The 20,708-nt window shown below is 42.5% G+C and overlaps 1 protein-coding gene across 2 annotated transcripts; it reads right to left on the bottom strand.

Annotated features, from left to right (window-relative positions):
• Positions 1-216: 216 nt before the first annotated feature.
• LOC121433593 (zinc finger protein 58-like) lies at positions 217-16,503 on the bottom strand. Of its 2 annotated transcripts, none has more exons than XM_041632078.1 (4): positions 16,380-16,503; positions 9,746-9,872; positions 7,981-8,076; positions 217-2,759 (listed from the first exon to the last, which is right to left on the bottom strand). In XM_041632078.1, exons 1-4 carry the CDS (start codon positions 16,383-16,385, stop codon positions 1,414-1,416), a joined length of 1,575 nt encoding a protein of 524 aa, XP_041488012.1. In that variant the 5' UTR covers positions 16,386-16,503; the 3' UTR covers positions 217-1,413. The 2 variants fall into 2 exon arrangements, with proteins under 2 accessions (XP_041488012.1, XP_041488013.1); XM_041632079.1 differs by having other exon boundaries at positions 16,450-16,486.
• Positions 16,504-20,708: the final 4,205 nt, after the last annotated feature.

Genomic DNA, 20,708 nt, shown 5'->3' with positions numbered 1-20,708 from the left:
TGAGTGGTAAGTAGCATGTTATAGGGAAATAATATGTGTGTAGATGATCAGTAAAAGCAGAACAGGCACAGATAGGTTGAAAGTATGCTTGATATGCAGAACAAGTTGCAATTAGTTCAATCCAGTTTTTTTTTAAAAAAAAAATGTAGGCGTCAAGCCCTTAGAAAATACAAAGTTTATTTATGCTATTTATTATCAAAACAAAATATTGCTGGTGTCTTGCTGACTGCAAGTTACTATGCTGAGAAAAAATAAATACAGCAGTGGCATATGGCTAATAGTCTCTACACTTTGACCAATTTGCCTCTGTGTATTATTCTCCATCTACTACACAATTAAGATTTTCTGGTGGGTGTAGAGAGGTGCCTTACCCTGTGGGTATAAAGATGAGAACTTGGGTTCATTTAGTTACTGTCCACTTATTATAATAACAGCATTAAATTCTTCCTATAACCTGGCCAGGCCAAAAAAATTACATCACCAAATTAACATCACACGAGTTACCATTTATGGAATGAGCTTTGTATCCAGTCAGAAAACAATTGGTTGCTCCACACCTTTCCTGCATCATTGCTCTGTGGGCACTGCTGCTTTTGTCTGAGGCACAGCAGCAGCTGCACCTGATACTAAAGCTGCCTCAGCTGACGACTGCACCTCTGCAGCCAACGCTGCTGCCTTGCAGCTGAGGTCCTGGACAGGAAGAGCCTTCATGCTCTCTTAGCTCTGTCTCTGTCCTTTATTTACCAGTAAGGATTCCAGAGCCAGGCGCTGGGTGGACACCTGCTAGCTCAGAGAGGCGGAGCTTCTTACACACCAAGGGGATGTTACAGGAGCTCAGATGACTCCACTGGGAAAAACAACAGTAACTATGCCACAGCCCAGATCTCAGATTCCGGGTGACCAATGGACAAAGCTAGGACACGGGAAAGGTTTCATGGAGCATTTATGGTTACAGAAGATGGAGACTTATTAATAAAGGCAAGCTTTAAACACATTGCTTGAACAAACTGTTGCGAGTTACAGCAAAAAGAACTCTGCTGTTCTCTGATGATATTCTTAGTACCTGAGCTGTTCTATGTTAGTGTTCATGCTGACATTGCAAAGTGATTAACTTGACATTCTCTACCATGGATTCATTAGGGTTGGATAAGATCTAAATTGTTAGCAAAGATTTTTACCATACTTCACACACACATGGACTTTGTAGTCAGAATGAATCATTTGATGTGATTTAAGGGCTGATGAAGTAAACATTTAAGGCATTTGTAGGATTTCTCTTCCGTATGAACTATATCATGTGTTGAGTAAGGCTATAAAGATTCGTGAAGTCTTTGCCACATTCCCCACACTTTTAGGGATTGTCTTCAGATTGAATTTGCTTTTTCCCCCCCTTTTTAAAAAAAGATTTATTTATTATTTATACAGTATTCTGTCTGTCTGTATGCTTGCAGGCCAGAAGATGGCACCAGATCTCACTAGAAATGGCTGTGAGCCACCATGTGGTTGCTGGGAATTCAACTCAGGACCTCTGGAAGAGCAGTCAGTGCCCTTAACCTCTGAGCCATCTCTCCAGCCCCCTTGAATTTTCTTTTTTCTTTTATGTTGTCTAAGGGATGAAGAACAGGAAAAACATCTGTCGCATGCTTCACACTTGTAGGGTTTCTCTCCAGTGTGAACTCTCTTGTGTTTTCTAAGGGATGACTGATAATGAAAGGCTTTGCCACAGTCCTTGCACTTGTAGGGTTTCTCTCCAGTATGAGTTGTTTGATGCTCCAGAAGACTCCTAGAATAGGAAAACTGTTTGCCACATTCTACACACTTATAGGGACTGTCTTCAGAATGGATTGTTTGATGCTCTCTAAGGGATAACGAGGAGTAAAAACATCTGCCACAGTCCCCACACCTGTAGGGATTGTCTTCACAGTGAATTGTTTGATGTCGCTGAAGAGATAAAGGTAAGTAAAAACATTTGCCACACTCTTCACACTTGTATGATTTCTCTCCAGTATGAATTGTCTGATGTTCTTTAAGTCTTTTAAAACTGGAAAGAGTTTTGCCACACTCGGCACACTTGTAGGGATAGTCTTCAGAATGGATTGGTTGATGTCGTCTAAGCGATGAAGATGAGCAAAAACATTTGCCACACTCCTTACACTTGTATGGTTTCTTTTCAGTGTGGACTCTCTGATGTTTCTGAAGGTGTGCAAAGGAGGAGAACCCTTTGCCACATTCTACACACTTGTAGGGATAGTCTTTGGAGTGAATTACTTGATGTTGTCTAAGGTAGGAAACTGAAGAAAAACATTTGCCACACTCTTCACACTTGTATGGTTTCTCACCAAAATGATATCTTTGATGTTTATTTAGGTTTGAAGGATCATAAAAAGCTCTGCCACATTCTTCACACTTGTAGGGTTTCTCTCCAGAATGAATTTTTTGATGTTGCTTTAGCATTGAAGAATAGTAAAATGATCTGCCACAATCTCCACACTTGTAGGTTTTTTCATCAGTATGATTTTTCTGGTGTATAAACAGTGATTGGCGAGTATTGAAGGCCTTGTGACATTCTTTACATGTGTAGGGTTTTTCTCCAGTGTGAAGTCTCTGGTGTATGGAAAGTGCTTTAGAAGAACCAAGGCCCTTACCACATTCTTCACACTTGAAGGGTTTCTCCTTTGTACGAATTCTTTGGTGTTGAATGTATAGTGAGTTACAATCAATGGCTTTGTTGTAAACATTATAATCACTGGATGTTTTTCCTGTTGAACAGAAGTTGATATATGAATAAAGGCCAGGAAATATTCTTACAATGCTCACTTACAATGCTTACTTTTTAAAAATAAAATATTTACTCATGCATACTGAAGCATCAGTAAGAAAACACAGTACGTTTCAAAACATATAGGCACTAAGAATAAATGATAAAATAATGTAGGGAGAAATAATTTCTACACCCCGCCCCCTAAAGGGGCTGTCTTAACCCTACAATTTCTACTTCAACTAGAATAAGGGCACAACCAAATAGAATACAGACATAATGGCATATAATTCAAAATTTAATAGCTAAGTAACATGTGAGGGCATTTTACTAACAGAAATAAACCCATTAAACAATAGAGATATTATAGGTCTAGACACCCATGAAAGTATAAAGTGACCAAGCCTGGAAAGAGAAGGTTAATTGTGATTGTGTGGATTTGAGCTATTGTCTAAATGTGAAATTTTTATCCTGCACATATAATTATATTATCAAAAATATGAAAGATAAGCTGCACAACAAGTAGATGTTCCCCAAAATATTAAATTTATAGGTCAAAAATTCAGGACAGTATTTTATGTTTTGTTTGGATAGCAAGAAAATATATATCTGAACCATATCACATCATGATAAGAAAAAAACCTTCAGGTTCGCCTATGCATTACACAAAGTATGCTGAGACAACATATTTGTCAGTGAATAAATGACAAGACTACTATTTCCTTTTTTGTTTTTGCTGTTCAAGACAAGGTAGAACTGTGTAGAACTTACTGTCCTGGAGCTCACTATTTAGAGCAGGCTGGTCACAAACTTAGAAATCCACCTACCTCTGCCTACCAAGGGCTGGGATTCGTGAAGTAGGCCCCTATACCCAGGCAATAAGATTATGTATTTCTAGGACTTATTAATTTATAAGACTAAGTATCTATTAAACACAAAATAGAGAGACAATGAACCAAGCATGAAAACAAGAAACCTATGTTTATCCATGAAGTAGAAATTCACAGAGTAGAGCTCATAGATATTTCTTTTTTATTTCTTTTTTATTTTTTTGTTGTTGTTGAAAAAAATTTCCGCCTCCTCCCTGCCTCCCATTTCCCTCCCCCTCCTCTCCCCTTCCCCCACTCCTTTCCCCCTCCCCCCACTCCTGTCCCCCTCTCCCCACTCCATTCCCCCTCCCTCTCAAGTCTGAAGAGCAGTCCGGATTCCCTGCCCTGTGAGCAGTCTCATAGATATTTCATGATCCTACACTGTCTGTATATACTTCATCAATGTGCTGTGCTGAGCCACCAAAATATATGGGGAATGTATAAGGAATGATTATAGGCTATATATACCTTTGAAATAATAATAGAGAATATAAAATTGCAAAGCAAACAAAAAATTTTGAAGCCACAAACCTTTGAAAGCTTAGTGGTGATCTACTAAACATATTCTTCTAGCTATGGATGGGTTTAATCTTTGAATACATATTCACAAAGGGCATGCATTTTACATCCTCATTACTGAGTGTGTGATGAAGAAAAACTCTGGAAGATGTCTTCATCGAGAACCAAGAGCTTTGATGGGGTCACTTTCCTCGATATGTAAGTGACACGAGAGAAAGTCATGTGTGAGCTTCCTTTCTTACTGCGGATTCAACCTAGGTGTTTAGAAATATGTGCAACATTTCCGATGCGTAGAACACAGGACAGAGGCTGTTGTTACTGAACTGCCCAAAACGACTCGAGTTTGTGTGAGTTTTACACAATCGCTCCTCTAACTACACAACCCTGCTGAGAAAATGTTCTCAGGCAGCCTCCCTGGCAGCTGTGGAAGACCCACTGTTTTACATCACAGAACAAATTGTTTGAATCAATGAAATTAAAAGTTTTGGATTTTAAGCCCCAGCCCGTGTCTGGTATGATGTAAATGTGCATTTGGCTTTATAAACCCAATTAAACTAGTGTTAAAGAGTGCTGGGATGACCAATGTATTGCCTTCCTGACACAAACCCAACCTTGTCCTTCTGGTCCTCCGATGGGGCAGGTGTGGGTATTTTTGGCTGGTCCAGATTCTGGTAAAAATCCCGACAGGGACTCCTTCTCTGGTCTCCTTCTAAGAGTAAAGATGTAGACGGAAAAGGTAATGGATGACATTTTCAGTCAAGTCCACATCTTACGTCATTTCTGTGGATGCTGAGGGTTAGCGTAGTCCCCTCCATCTATGCTGTCTCAGCTTCTGATCAGTGCCTCACTTTTGTTGCTTTCCCTGACCCTCCTAATGGAACAGAGAGTCAGCTGCTCTCTGAGCACACACTGGGTTCCGCTGTCCTCCTGCCTGTCCGCATGAGTGGTGGCAACAATCCATTCTGAGGTTGTATCTATGGGATTGGGAAACTCCACGTCTATATTCCCTTCAACCTTCATATCCCTGGCACTGAGCTCCCCATGATGATACTCTCTATGATGAAACAAGCTACTGAATGGAGAAGGTCTGCAGAACTGACCAAAATTTAAACATAAACACGATCCATGGAACTGAGGATGTCAGGCTCCTAATCCCTTTATAGCGTATGTTTAAATTTCATTTCAGTATGAAAGATTTTCAATTCATCAGTCATAATTTTAGAGTGTGAAATTATTAACAGACAAAAATCACTTTCATTTATTAAGTCCTAATCTGATGAGAGTCACTAATTTATTGTAAGCTGTTACAACGAAGGTAATTAAGACATAACAGTAGTGATGAGTCACCTATGAATGACGAAATAAACTTAGTGTGTCCAAAGTTGTGTTTATATTCATGCTAAATACAGATCTATACATTCGTGCTATATACAAATATAATTCATGGACAGACACAATACTAGAGGTAGAGAAAAATTTCTACCTTCCATTATCCAGTCCTCTGTACCTTAAAGCAGGAAACTGAATGAATTAAGTTCCACTTTCTTTTCTTTAGTATGGAATAATATTAAAATTAGAGATACTTAAAGTAAGTGGTTCTGGGGCCAGGAGTGGTGATACACACCTTTAATCCCAGCACTCTGCAGCAGAGGCAGAACAATCTTTTTGAGTTCACTGCCAACCTGGTCTACACAGTCAGCTCCAGGACTGCCAGGGCTACAGAGAAACTATCTTAAAAAACAAACAAACAAAAAAATAAGAACCACAAAAGAAACGAAAAACATAGAAAGCCGGTTATTGAAACTGAATGCTTGGGTTAAGGGTTAAATCTACACTACACTTGCATGGAAGGACACAACCAGGATCAAATGCATCACTTACCCTCAGATGGGACAGAGATCTATGAGACTAAATGGCATTCTAGTCTCAACGCAGGAGAAGGATGCATGGGGAATAGGACTCCTCAGTGCCTGCAGCTCCTGTCTCCCTGTGGCCTGTAAGCCAGACCAGAAAACCCTATTCCGTATCTGAGGGAAAGATGAATCACTCCTCACACCCACAGCACAGGAGGTAGATTCTCCCATGCTGAGGAGGGTCTCAGATTCTGCACCACATTCCAAATGTGTCAGGCAATGGAGACCTCATTGCAGTTTCTCTGTAGTCCATGTCTCGTGAACTGATGGCAAAAGATACCGAGGGGAACCTTACACCTATGCCTGCTACCCAGCTGTTACAGGAACTACATGCTAGCTCAACTGGCCTTGCCCTGTCCCCTGGTTTTGAATTTTCCTTCTCTTAACAAAGCTAATTTCAGAGCTGAGATGTAGTGCCTGATTGTGTAGGGAGTCCTCAGCAAAGCGGTAGACAATACACGACAAGGCTCTGCCACAGGACCAGTGAGCACAGCAGGCTGAACTCTGGGCACTCATGTGAACTAAGTTGCATGTGCCATGTGGCAGAGGGCATAAGAAGGACATGCATGGAGGGCCCCAGGAAGGGGAAATAGTTAAGATCTCCCATGTAAACTTGGAGGGGAGAAGGGAAGAAATGTGGGAATGGGAACATGAGAGATCAAGATGACTGAGTTGGGGGAGAGAAGGAGAGCAATGAAACAGGTGTCTTGATGGGGAGCCATTCTAGGATTACGGAGAAACCTGGTGCTAGGGAAATTCCTAAGGATCCACAAGGATGACCCCAGCTAAGATTCCGAGCAATAGTCGGGAGGGTGCCTGAACTAGCCTTCCCCTATAATCAGATTAGTGACTATCTTAATCATCGTAGAACCTACATCCAGTAACTGATGGAGGCAGATGCAGAGATCCACAGCCAAGCACTGAGCTGAGCTCCGGTAGTGCAGTTGGAGGGAGGAAGGATCATATGAACAAGGGAGGTCAAAATCATGATGGTGAATAACACAACAGAGACAGCTGACCCAAGCCAGTGGGAGTTCATAGACCCTAGAATGACAGCTGGGGAGCCTGCATGGGACCAAACTACACCCTTTGAATGCGGGTGACAGTTATGTAGCTAGGTCTGTTTGGGCAGCCCCAGCAGTGGGACCAGGACTTATTCCAGGTGCATGACCTGGTTTTTAAAAACCCATTCCCTGTGATGGGATACCTTGCTCAGCCTACGGGGTAGGGGGGATGGTCCTGCAAGGCCTTGTATCTCATTCTGTCCTACCCTTCTAGGTCTAATGGTCAGACCCTGCTGAACCAACTGGTGTTGAAAAAAATCCAACGGCCTCTGCTAAATTAATGTACCTAATGGCCCAATACAACCCCTTCTAAAATACACCAATGCTTTGACTCTTCCCTAAGATCAGCAGGGAAGGCACTGCCCAAAGTGACTCCGCTTTGTCTGAGTTTTATCCAACAGCTCCCACCCCCAAGTTGCTCTCATCAACAGAACTGACACTGTTCGGCCTCTGTCACTGCCTGTCCTTCTGGGGTGGAATTGTGGGTTTGGCTTTATAAACTCAATATTCTCACTTTGATGTACAGATCTTTCTGGCATGGTCTGTTCTTGATGTCTGTATATGACTCTCAATCTGACCAACACAGACTTCTCCTTCACTGAGTCTTACATGACAATAATTCACCAAAAAGAAAAACCTTGGAAGTCACCGTAAATAGAAGCACAGCTCGCTGTTGGAAAGATACACAGCTTAAGAGACTTAAAGCATCTAAGCCATGTGCTTTGACAACAAAGACCCGAAGGAGAGACCTGAAGAATGATTCCCAGAGTATCATGTTTCAAGGCACATGGGAAAGCCTGCCTTTCTATTGGATACTTGGATCTCAACTTTGCCCCCATCCCCTCATTCCTACACACCTGGGTGCACGGTGACTGCTGCTTGTCTCTTCCTATCTGCAGGATCTGGTCTTTGCTCCAGAAATGTCACCAGGTGTGGCTTAGAAACAGCAAGACCTGTTTGTAGAAAAAGAGAAGTTTTTTTATGTGTGCTTTTTTTTTTAACTTGGAATTGACATGTCACTTCCTGTACATGACTTGTAAGGACAGAGATGAGGTGACAAATGATTGCAGACAATCAGTTCCTTAAGTGTTTTCAGACAGATCACTACAACATGTGAAGGAGCCTACAGCACCCAGGGTCTGAGTTTCATTTAAAAAACATTAAATCTGAATCGTGAAACACTTTCATTACAAGTGTGCTCCATGTCTCAGGCCACTGAATTTCTGACAATCCCAATAGAGTGAAGGAAACACATATCCAACACAAAAGGTTAAACACAAAAAGAGAAAAAACAGTGAAGAGATTTTTTAAATAATTTATTTTTGTTTTTCATATGCATAGGTGTTTTGACTGCATGTATGTCTGTGTGAGGATGAAGATTAATATAATTGATCTTTATCAAGAAAAATCAGGTGTCAGGTATTAGGGTAAGAATCTGAATGATCAGAGAAGCAGCAGAGCAGCCAACTTCCTACCTCTCCCATTCCTCTGTCCAAATGGGATAAGTACCCATCTCAGCCCAACCTTACCACTTCCTCTAGTAACATTTCATTTGTATTTTAATAGATAAAGCTTGTCTGAAGACCAGAGTGCAAAACAGTCACATTAGTCAACCAAACAGGCTGGGCAGTGGTGACACACCTTTAATCCCAGCAGCCACTCAGTTAGCCATAGAGGCTAGGCAGTGGTGGTGCATGCCTTTAAACTCAACACTAAAGAGGAATGGTGTAGGAGGTCCTTCTGTCTATGTGTTGTTTTCATTGGTTAATAAAGAACTGCTTCGAGCCTGTTCAAGCCTATGGCAGGGAAGAAGAGAAGTAGGAGGCTGCATTCTGGGAGGAAGAAAGCAGAGACAGGGAGCCGCTAGAGACAGACATGCTGAATATTTCTTAGTAAGCCACTGCCATGTGGCAATACACAGATTAATATAAATGGGTTAAACTAAGATGTAAGAGTTAGCCAATAAGAAATTAGAGCTAATGGTCCAAGCAGTGTTTAAATTAATACAGTTTCTGTATGGTTATTTCAGGTGTAAGCTAGCCGGGCAGCCGGGATGAACAAGCGGGCCCTCCTCCTGTTACAGAGGAATACAAGGCAGAATGAGACAAAAACTTGATCACTTTCAGTCTGATGATTTCATACAGCCAAGAACTCTCTAGTGACCTGGCGGCTTTGCTTTTCAGATCTTCAGGTTGAAGCCTAATATCTGTCACTGGGTTTTTATTATGCATGCCAAAACTTTCTGTCCCTCTCTCTACAGTCCTCCAAACCTCTAGGGTCAGCAAGCTCCACCCTCTGACTCCAAACAAACTTTATTTGTCAGAACACAATCAAAATATTGCACAACATGAGGGTGTCAGATCTTGACATTACAGACAGTTGTGAGCAGCCATGTGGGTGCTGGGAATTGAACCCCAGTCCCCTAGAAGAGCAGTCAGTGCTCTTAACAACTGAGCCATCTCACCAGCCCCCAGATGATTTTTAATATAGCAATCTCCCTAATTTTTCTGAAAATGAAGGATATGAAAATCACTGTTGAAATGCTCCCATGAGATACCATACAGTGCGAGGAAGCTACATGTTGATGGTGAACTAAGAAGTCACTATAGAGGAGATGCTCACCCAGGAACTCAAGGTGGCTGTAATTCTCCAACATCACATCCCTGTACAGATTCCACTGAGCAGGCTCCAGGCATTTCCTCTCTTCTGGAGAAAACTCGATGGCCACATCTGAGAAGGACAGCATTTCCTGAAATAAAGATTAACAAATGATACCACACATTAATTTAATTAAAACCATCAATAATATAAACATCAAGATGCACTGGACTGGATAGTTCTGTCAACTAGACATTAGCTAGGGTCATCTGAGAAGAGAGAAACATAATAAAAGAAAATGCCTCCCAAAGACTGTCCTATAGGGAAGAATATGGCATTTGTTAATTCGTGACTCATATGACACATCACAGCCCTTTTATGGGTGGTCCCCAATAGGCAGGCAGTCCTGTCTGGTATAGGAAGGCTGGCTGGGCAAGTCAGTAAGCAGTGTTCTTAGTGACTTCTGTTCCAGTTCTTGCCTCAGGTTCCCGTCTTGACTTCCCTCAGTGATGGACTGTTACCTGGAGTTGGAGTCTAAAATAAACTCTTTCTTCTCCAAGCTGTCTCTCCACACGGGCTTTAGCACAATAGAAACCCTCAGACAGGCACCACGGATTTGTCCAGGATGAAAGAGAACTAGAAATGTTCTTACACAGGTAGTAATATCCTCAGACATGCCTGAAGTGGTCACATGATCCCACACTGACCCATCAAAAGGAAAGACAAGGTAAACAATTCTATAGGCCCAATTTGACACAATCCATTTAAGGCAGAAATGTAAAATGAATGCATCCACAGAACATGTATTTAGTGTCATGTGCTACTGCACACCACATACGTATGTATTCCTCACAGGAGAAAGTCACGGTGAGGGAGAAGGGATTTCTCAACAGTTCATGCGCACAATCATGACAGTGAAGTGGAATGAAAATACAGAGTCTGCTGCAGCAAGGCCCTGAAGTACAAGTAGCTATAAGAATCACTCCCCAAATTACCTACCACAGTTACCACACAGGGAAGTGTCTGCTGTACCAGCGCCAATCCTCTGTGAGACGCTGTGGGTGGGGAGCAGTACACCTGTGAATATCATTTAGGAGGGATTTTACCCAATAGTATTAATGGCAAAATTTTCAGGGGAATTTGATTCTGGCAAAATTCATTTCTATAGTGAAGAAATTAAAATAGTGTCTGTCCTAAGGGGGACACATTGCCACTCACTAGAGACTGTTATGCATTCTTGGTATAATTTGGAGTTGGATATCGTACTCCACATGAATGGCGCCTGGTTCCACAGACAACAAGGAACAACTAAATGGACAGAGTAGTTGTAATAAGAATTCTTGTGTCTCTTGTCAGTGTCCCACAGAGATATCTTTTCAGAGAGTTAAACAAACCAGAAGACTAGACATTTCAGCTGGTTGTCTTGACAGGGGCTAGATAGAATCTAGCAGAGGGTACTTGGTAGTGTACTATGTTTACACAGTCCTTCTCACTCTGTGGACACATCTGTATTTATTCTGTCAACATTTTTCTTGGTAAATATGAGGTGGTTTAAGAGTTGATTGCAGGGGGCTGGAGAGATGGCTCAGAGGTTAAGAACACTGCCTGCTCTTCCAGAGGTCCTGAGTTCAATTCCCAGCAACCACTTGGTGGCTCACAGCCATCTGTAATGAGATCTGGTGCCCCTTCTGGCCAGCAAACATACAGACAGACAGAACACTGTATATATAATAAATAAATAAATCTTAAAAAAAAAGAGTTGATTGCAGGAGGCCCGAAGGACTGAACCACCTGGGAGCAGCGATCAACCTCCCCTGCCCCAGTGGAAATTGACCCACTGGGGAGCGGAGCGACGAGCAATCGGGACCATGGCACCATGGCAAGCCTCCACCTCTAGGAGTAACCATGTGAGCCTTGGGCCTGCTTGCACCTGGAGGAGATAACCAGAGGCTCTACTCTGCCTGCACCTTAAGTGGTGTCCAACTGAGCCACAGCCACCAACTACACCAACTGGAGGAAGAGGAACTCCTCGAAGCACAGGCTCCACTTCTACCACCTGGAAGAACAGATGGGTAGACAACAAGGTAAGAATACACTCAACAACACAAAGAGCACAACGACACCACCAAAAACTAGTGGCTCAACAACAGCAGGAGCTGAACACCCCAACACAGATGAAGCAGAAGAAAACAACATTAAAATTAACTTTAAGGAAATGATTGAGGTATTTAAGGAGAAATGAAAAGTTCTCTTAAAGAAGGGGAGGAAAGGACAAACAAAAAGTTGGAAGAAATCCACAAATCCCTTAAAGAAAACCAAGAAAAAGCAATCAAGCAGGTGAAAGAAACGATTCAAGACTTGAAAACTGAAATAGAGACAATAAAGAAACCAAGGGAATTCTGGAAATGGAAAATTTGAGTAAATGATCAGAAATCACAAATGCAAGCATAAACAACAGACTATAAGAGATGAAAGAGAGAATTCCAGGTGTTGAAGATACTATAGAGGAAATAGATTCATCAGTCAAAGAAAATGTAAAAATCCAACAGAAGCTTAAGGCAAACTATCCAGGAAATATGGGATACCATGAAAAGACCAAATGTAAGAATAATAGGGATAGAAGAAAGAGAAGTCCAACTCAAAGGCACAGAAAATATATTCAATAAAATCACAGAAGAAAACTTTCCCAACCTAAGGAAAGACATGGCTATGAAAATACGAAAAGGTTACAGAACACCAAATAAACTGAACCAAAAAAAAAGTTTCCTCTCCACAAAATAATCAAAACACTAAAATACAGAATAAATAGAATGTTAAGAACTGCAAAGGGAAAAGGCCAAGTAACATATAAAGGCAGACCTATCAGAATTACACCTGACTTCTCAGTAGAAACAATGAAAGCCAGAAGGTTCTGGTCAGGTGTTAGGCAGACACTAAAAGTTCATGGATGCCAACCCAGACTACTGTACCCAGCAAAACTTTAAATTATCATAGGTGGAAAAAACAAGATATTCCATGACGAAACCAGATTTAAACAATACCTATCCACGAATCCAGCACTACAGAAAGTACTAGAAGGAAAACTCCAACCCAAGGAAGTCAGCTGTAGCCACAAAAACACAGACAATAGATGATCTCACAACAGCAAATCCCAAAGAAGGGAAACACACACACAATACCACCAACAATACAAAACAAAAATTGCAGGAACTAGCAATCACTGGTCATTAATATTGCTTAATATAAATAGATTCAATTTGCCAATAAAAAGACACAGGCTAACACATTATATACAAAAACAGAATCCATTCTTCTGCTGCATACAGGAAGCATACTTCAACCGCAATGACAGACATTGTCTCCAAGTAAAGGGTTAGGGGTAAGTTTCCAATCAAATGGACCTATGAAACAAGCTGTTGTAGCTAATATCTAATAAGATAGACTTCAAAATAAAATCAATCAAAAAAGACAAAGAAAGGATATTTCATATTCATCACAAAAAAAATTCTTCAAGAGGAAATCTCAATTCTGAACATCTCTGCCCCAAGGAACATCTCTGGAAGCATCATTATCCCTGACTTCAAGCTTTATTATAGAGCTACAGTAATGACAACAGTTTGGTATTGGCATAAAAACAGACAGGTTGACCAATGGAATTTAATCAAAGATCCTGATATTATCCCACACACCTTCAAACACCTGATTTTTGACAAAGAAACTAAAAATATAAACTGGAAAAAGAAAATCATCTTCAACAAATGGTGCTAGTATAACTGGAAGTAGACATGTAGAAGAATGCAAATATATCTATTTATTGCCATGCACAAAACTCAAGTCCAAATGGATCAAAGACTTCATGAACCCCATGAAGAGAAAGTGGGAGGTACACTTGAACACATTGACATAGGAGACCACTTCCTAAATATAACCCCAGTAGCACAGACACTGAGGGAAACAATTGATAAATAGAAACTGAGAAGCTTCTGTAAAGCAATGGACATGCTCAACAAGACAAAACAGCTGCCTACAGAATGGGAAAAGATCTTCACCAACCCCACATCTGACAGAGGGCTGATCTCCAAAATATATAAAGAATCCAAGAAATTAGACATCAAAATACCAAATAATTCAATTTAAAATGGGTACAGATCTAAACAGAGAATTCTCAACAGAAGAATCTCAAATGGCTGAAAGACACTTAAGGAAATGTTCAACATACTTAGTCATCAGGAAAATACAAATCAAAACAACCCTGAGATTCCATCTTACACCTGTCAGAATGGCCAAGATCAAAAACACCGATGACAGCTTATGTTGGAGAAGATGTGGAGTAAGGGGAACACTCCTCCAGTGCTGGTGAGAGTGCAAGCTGGTACAGCTGCTTTGGAAATCAGGACGGTGATTTCTCTGAAAATTAGGAACCAATCTACCCCAGGACCCGCAATACCACTTTTGAGCCTATACCCAAAAAGGTTAAATCACACCACAAAAACATTTGCTTAAACTATGTTCATAACAGCATTATTCATAATAACCAGAACCTGCAAACAACCTAAATGCCCCTCAACAAAGAATGGATAAAGAAAATGTGATACATTTACACAATGGAGTACTATTTGGCAGAAAAAGAAACCAATGACATCTTTAACTGCAGGCAAATGAATAGAACTAGAAAAAAAATCCTGAGTGAGGTAACCCAGACCCAGAAAGACAAACATAGTATGTAATCACTCATAATTGGATATCAGACATAAAGCAAGGATAACCAGCCTATAGTTCACAGAACTATTCAAACAAAGCAGAGAGAATTCTTCCTCACAGAGGAAAAGCAAATGACTGGCCAAATACCAAAAGCAAAGTCTTTAACAAGAACATGTTGGGGACAAAGTTTAAATTACATGTGGGATAAGTCAGCACAGTTTTAACATAGCTAAACTATGTTAAACACACATAGTTTGTAAATCAACAAAGTGTTGATTGCATCGATTTATCAAGGTGCTCACTGTAAGAAACGGGAAATGAACCATAGAAAGTATTTATCACATCATTAAAGTTGAAATGCTGTCAGACTCAGGTAGCCTAGGCTGGCCTGGAATTTGCTATGAAGCAGGGGAGGACCAGAGGGCCCTGCCTCCCCCTCACAAACGCAGAGATGACAGGGATGTGCCTCAGAGGAAACTGGCGTTTCTTTTCTATCACAGGTCTGGTTACTAAAATCCCAGGAATACACACAGGTCTGGGAGTTCTCCTCACCTGCTGACCTGACAGTGAAAGATCCCCAGAGCATGGAGACTCTGACTCAAGTCTTGGGATAACACGACCCCCCAGGAACTCACGAGAGACCGTCCTTGCTACAATCACACGAGGATTATAGACAGGGCAGGAACCAGTGCACTTATTTCCCACGTAGGGGTAAAGAGTTTGACCCCGAGTAGCTGGGAGAAGGAGTATTTAAGGGAAGAAACCATAACACAATAATCCAAAGGAGGTAGGGAGGGCGTCATTGGAAAATTCTGAAAATACCAGTGATAATCACAAGGGGGTACCTCCCTGTTTCTCAAGATTATAATCTAACTTTGTCTTCAGCTAGTTCCTGAAACAGAGTCACTGAACCGGCTAATCTAGATTTTTGATTCTTCCCTCCCTGCTTAGATTTTTGGCTCTATTTTTTTCTGCTAGAGGAGTATGGATTTATCCTGGTCTTTCAACACAAAAGTCTGGCGTGTAACACAAGGCCATGAGAGCTTTTCACCTGTTCCTAAGGACCCTGCTTCTGGACCAGCTCAACAAGCTCAAGGCCACATCAAGACGTTGACACAACCATTGTGGGCCAAGCAGCCATCCTGTCGTTTTCACAGTTAGTCCACCCTACATTAGGGATGAGGGACCTTTCAAGTCTTTAAGGAAACACAGTCCTCAAGGTGAGGCCTGGAGTCAGTTTCTCCAGTTCCTTCTTTCCTGTGTGTGGGCTGTATGTGTGTTCTCTCCACCCTCGTCACAGCTTTCTATAGCAGCTGATCCTGGCAGATCTGCTTGCTGTGTTCCAGAATTTCTCACATGCAACCCGTTGCACCTCAGACTTTCCCTCTCTTAATTCTTTGACTGGAGACAAAATGAACACAATCAAAACCTCAAGACCGTTACACTAGGCTGGCTACAGAGCACAGGAAGGACCAGAAACCCCAAGTTACTGAGAAATCTCACAGCATCCCTGTGACAATGGGTCAGAAGTGAAGGACAAAATCTCACAGCATCCCTGTGACAAAGGGTCGGAAGTGAAGGACACTTCCCCACCAAAGCTGCTCAGTGAAGTGAGCTCCCAGCTCCCCCTCAGGAGCAGGCAGTCAGCTGACCATCCTTAGCCTGCAACCCTGGACCCAGCACTGTCATCTACTCCGCTCTCCCAGGCTGCTCTCCTGTCCCAGAAGCCCAAGGCGGACTCGGGCTGCATGCGGCGTCCTAAGGAAACCATCACTCAGGACACAGTCCCTGTCGCCCTCACCCCAGCCCTGACCTGCAACCTCAGGCGTCTCAACCAGTTGAGCACAGCACCTCCAAGGCAGCTTCTCCCGCCCTCCCACCCAGCTCAGGTCCGCTCCCTCCAAGACGGACCCGCACCCCGCACAGTGCCTCAGGTTACGCTGCACCCTGAACCAACCTCCATGTCAGAGACGCAACAGGAAGGCACAGCAGGGGGACTCTCGCCCAACTTTGAGGAAGACACTCACGTGGAGACCAAAACCTTGAATGCGGATTTCCTGCTTGTCTCCCTGCGATGTCACATTCCCTGAGACTACATTTCCCAGAAGTCTGTGGGAAGGAAATCCCCGGACCCCATTGGGGATTTCTTCAGTTCCTGGATTTGTGCCTATTAGAGTCCTGGAGAAGTCCCTCAAAAGACCACCATCCACGTATGCAATCAGCAACAGGGTTGTTAATTTCCAACATACTGGTGAAAGACTCCCGGAGTAGGGAGACTCTCACTCAAGTCTCAGGATAACACGACCCCCCAAGAACTCACGAGTGACGGTCCTTGCTGCAATCACAGGAGGTTTACTGACAGGAACCAGTGCCCTGAGGCGGAGACTCATTTCCCACGCCGGGTAGAGAGGAGTTCCACCCCGAGTAGCTGGGAGAAGGGGTATTTAAGGGAAGAAACCATAACCCAAAGGGGGTAGGGAGGACGTCTTTGGAAAATTCCGAAAATACCAGTGATAATCACAAGAGGGTAACTCCCGGTTTCTCAAGATTGTTCTCAAGATTATAATCTAACTTTGTGGTCAGCCAGTTCTTGGAACAGAGTCACTGAACCGGCTAACCTAGATTCTTGGCTCTACTCTTCCTGCTAGAGATTTTTGATTCTACTCTTCCTGCTAGAGATTTTTGGCTCTACTCTTCCTACTAGGGATTTTTAGCTCTATCCTGGTCCTTCACTGGGACCATCCATTCCATGATGTCAACTCTGAGAGAAGCTGGCAGACCTCTTTTAAGCACAACTGAAGTTCCTAGGCAGCTAGGTCATTTTATCTACAGGTGTCTTTAAGCAAGTGGCAATCATATTAATACTTCCTAACTGGCCAGGACTAGTTAGGGACTGGTCAGAGCTACGGTTTTCCATTTGTGACCAGGCCTGGACAAGTCCCAGGCTTTGTCCTTATTTGGTTATCTCCTGACTGTGCCTCAGACCTGGCCTGACCTAGTACTGCATGTACCAGGTCCCCTTGTCCTTACTTTCACGGATGGTGGAGATTATTTGTCCTTTGTGACTTTCCTCAGAAACTGCTTGTTCAGTCTCAGGATACTGAAATTGAGGCCTGATCTCTGAGAGAAGACCGAGAACCCTGTTACAGCATCTGTTGGATCCTCTCATCCCCCACCCCTTTGAGTACTGGATCATCTCAAATCTGGAGATGCTTCTTTTTGGCTCATTGGCTCGTACTGTTGTTTAAACCCATTAGTTGGACTGTGAAGATCCACTCCTTAATAAATCTGATAAAAGCATTGATTATACATGGTTCATAGATGAGAGCCAACAGTAAGATGATTGAAGGTTCAGCTAAGGCTGACAAGAGAGTAGTGAACCAGGGTGACCACTTTTACAGAGATCCACGCCCTCCTTCATTTTGTTCTCTCTCCAGCTGTCTATCATATAGCTTCTTCCTAAGCAGTGACATTTAGTCCCTGATAACCCCAGAACGGTTCATACGAAAGCAGTATTGCTCTCCTAGGGCCTCCCTTCGGCCCCTCCTACTTTGGAGAACTATTTCCGTTAGAGAGGGGAGCGATTTCTCTAAATCGGCAACAGATTTTTCTGTAGGATTGCGACACTTGCATCTATGGCCTTTTCAAGGCCCTGTTGTTCTGATCTTGTTATACCAAGGCTGAAGCTCCGGTACCTATGGCCCCAGGGAAGCCGACCACTGGAGGGCAGACACAAGGACAGGTGTGATGACTTCTCATTTTTCAGGACTCCTGGTCATTTGGAGCAGGTTGCTGTCATCAGTTGATATTTGGATTTGTCTGTCAGCCAAGTGGAAACCTGTAGAGACACACTCAACTAGGAACAGAAGTAAAAACTTACGAACTTCCTTGGAATTTTTAGAGCCATAATTGAATCTAAATTGACTCATAGTTGGGTCAGTAATTGAAGAAGGGAAGGGGTTCCAAGACCAGGAGAGAGTGAGGTAACTTGGGAATAGGCGAGTAGGGAAACTTAGGCTGGATTTTTCTGGAATCCTTTGGATCTGTGAGAAGTGGATCCAAGTTTTATGACTATCTCCATTTTCTGAAGTTTCTATGAATTTCTATTTCGTTGAATGACATAGAAGTTTCAGATATATTAGCAATATCAATCTGGACTGAAATCCGTATTGAAGAAAAAGCAGGTAACAAGTGTCTGTAAACCAGCAGGAGTAGACTCACATCCCTGAGTCTTATCAAAAGCTATAGATGTGAGTTAAAAAGCATGTACACTGGACATTTTCTTCTATCCAGAGAACCGGGTATAAAGTGAACTGAAATGCCCAATGAAACGCATCTACAAGTCTATATTTAGAAGACAACCAAGTCAAGAAGAGTCTGTAATGAGGGGGAGAGAGTGGAAAGGATAATGGAAGGCGGATACTATGAAAGTAGAAGGGGAACTCTCATGGAGGAGGGATCCCACAGGGCACCCTGGCACTGGGGACAATGGAGAAGAGGGCAGATAATGGCAAAGCAGTATGAATGCGGCCAAATGAGGGACTGTGGCTGTGCTGGTCAAGGCATTGCATCACTGTGATCCGAGGGACCGGTACTAAATGTCAGATACGGTGATACACATTTGGAGTCCCAGAGCTCCTGCGGTGAGGTGTGAGGTGGAGATAAGAGAACTGTTGGAATCTCTCAGGCTCGCTAGCTGAGAGTGCACAGCTCACCTGCAGAGACAGAGAGACTCCGCTCCAGAGAGGTAGAGAGAGAAGCAACTTCCAAAACCCATCCTCTGATTTTCACACACACCATCACATAAGAACCCCCAGCACACAATTAAAAAAGAATATGCCATAATAAGGACCATTAATACCTGGAAATATTCAAAATTAATAAGAAAAATAAAGTGGCTATGCCCAGTTCACGAAGTCCCCCAAAAACCCACAACAAGACCAAGTCCTATGTGTAAAAGCAAAGAGACTTTATTCTTATTCAAGTTTGAACTTGGAACTCTCTGTGAGTCCAACACATTGTCATGATCAGAGCCCTGAGCTCAGTTGGAGTGTTTTTTTTTCTTTTGGTTGTTGTTGTTTTTGTTTTTGTTTTATTATAACAGAGGTTGAGGTGAGGGATTTCTAAGAGTTAGAACCCCTGATTAGCTGACATATGTCTAGGGATATCCTGGTGAAAGGGGATGGGTGTGTTGGGCTGAGGGATATCAGGTGATCCTATCTACAATGGTTGGAACATTAGGAATTTCCTTTGGATGGTCTGTTCCAGTTGGAGCCTGAGTGGTTTCAGTTCGTGGTCTTTCTTGGAACCAGGTATTGCCTTAGGGTAAACTGAGACTCAGGCCTACATTTTAGTTGGTCTCTATAGAGTTCTACTAAAGTGTACGCAAAAAATAGATTAAAAAATGGAAAATTGACCGATGAACTACTTCTAGTCAGCGACTGCAAAATTTGAAATGAGCATCAACCTCGTTTAGGGACATTTTTGTATGAGCACATCTTACATTTCTGTAAGAGTGATTCCTATAGCCTGAATCCACCAAGGCCTGATTTCCCAGGTGAGGGTGGTGCAGGGCCTTCATGGTAAGGAGAACCCGTGTGAGAAACATATACTGAAGAACACGTGTAGTGAAAATAGATAGTCCGTTTCTACTTGCAGAAATTGATGAAGTCGTCTGAAACTTGGCCTACTTAATAACATATACTTTTAAATGTATTTATTTATTCACTATTTTCACAGTTTTAGGAATGAAACCTGCCAAAGATAGCAGAGGTCCGCTTACAAAATGAGACCGAGTCTGCAACGTGAATTTCCAGCCAGGGACACTGAAGACCCCAAGAGCACACAGGAATCTTCACTGCTGAGCTTTTAATAGAGGCAATTGCATGGGAAGATACTATATAATCATTAAGCCATGTTTACAAGGCAAGAGAGTGTTTTAGTTAATAGATCACTGGGGAGAACAAAGACAAGAAAGCACGGGTAGAAAATACATGGGAACATGACAAGCCCATACTGTTGCCCATCTATTTTCATGCATGAACCTGGGAGAGTGGGGCCTAAAAGTGAGGCAGAATAAAGTCTAACGCAATAGCCAACTTTATTCAGCGCGTCAGGCAATTTTTTATATTCTGAGGGTTAAGCAAGGTCCTGAGAGCAAAGTTCACTGGAGTTTGCAGTGTGGACAGTCACAAGGGCAAGGTCACATGTGTTTAGGCCTGCAGTCTGGAGGACAAGGTCACCTTAGCCTGTGCTGTCCACAGTCACAGGACAACTCTCACTTGGA

The sequence above is a fragment of the Microtus oregoni genome, unplaced genomic scaffold (assembly GCF_018167655.1).
Source record: "Microtus oregoni isolate MIOR12 unplaced genomic scaffold, Mior012 000040F_ref0000088, whole genome shotgun sequence".
In the NCBI taxonomy this organism is placed as follows: Eukaryota; Metazoa; Chordata; class Mammalia; order Rodentia; family Cricetidae; genus Microtus; species Microtus oregoni.
The sequence above is the reverse complement of the archived record's forward strand: the minus strand, read 5'-3'. Positions and strand labels throughout refer to the sequence as shown.

Coding starts and splice junctions, on each gene's coding strand:
- LOC121433593 (XM_041632078.1), bottom strand. Junction 8,077..9,745: donor CAGCCACCTTGAGTTCCTGG/GTGAGCATCTCC, acceptor TTCTACAAACAG/GTCTTGCTGTTTCTAAGCCA. Junction 2,760..7,980: donor AGCAGTCACCGTGCACCCAG/GTGTGTAGGAAT, acceptor TCTGTTCAACAG/GAAAAACATCCAGTGATTAT.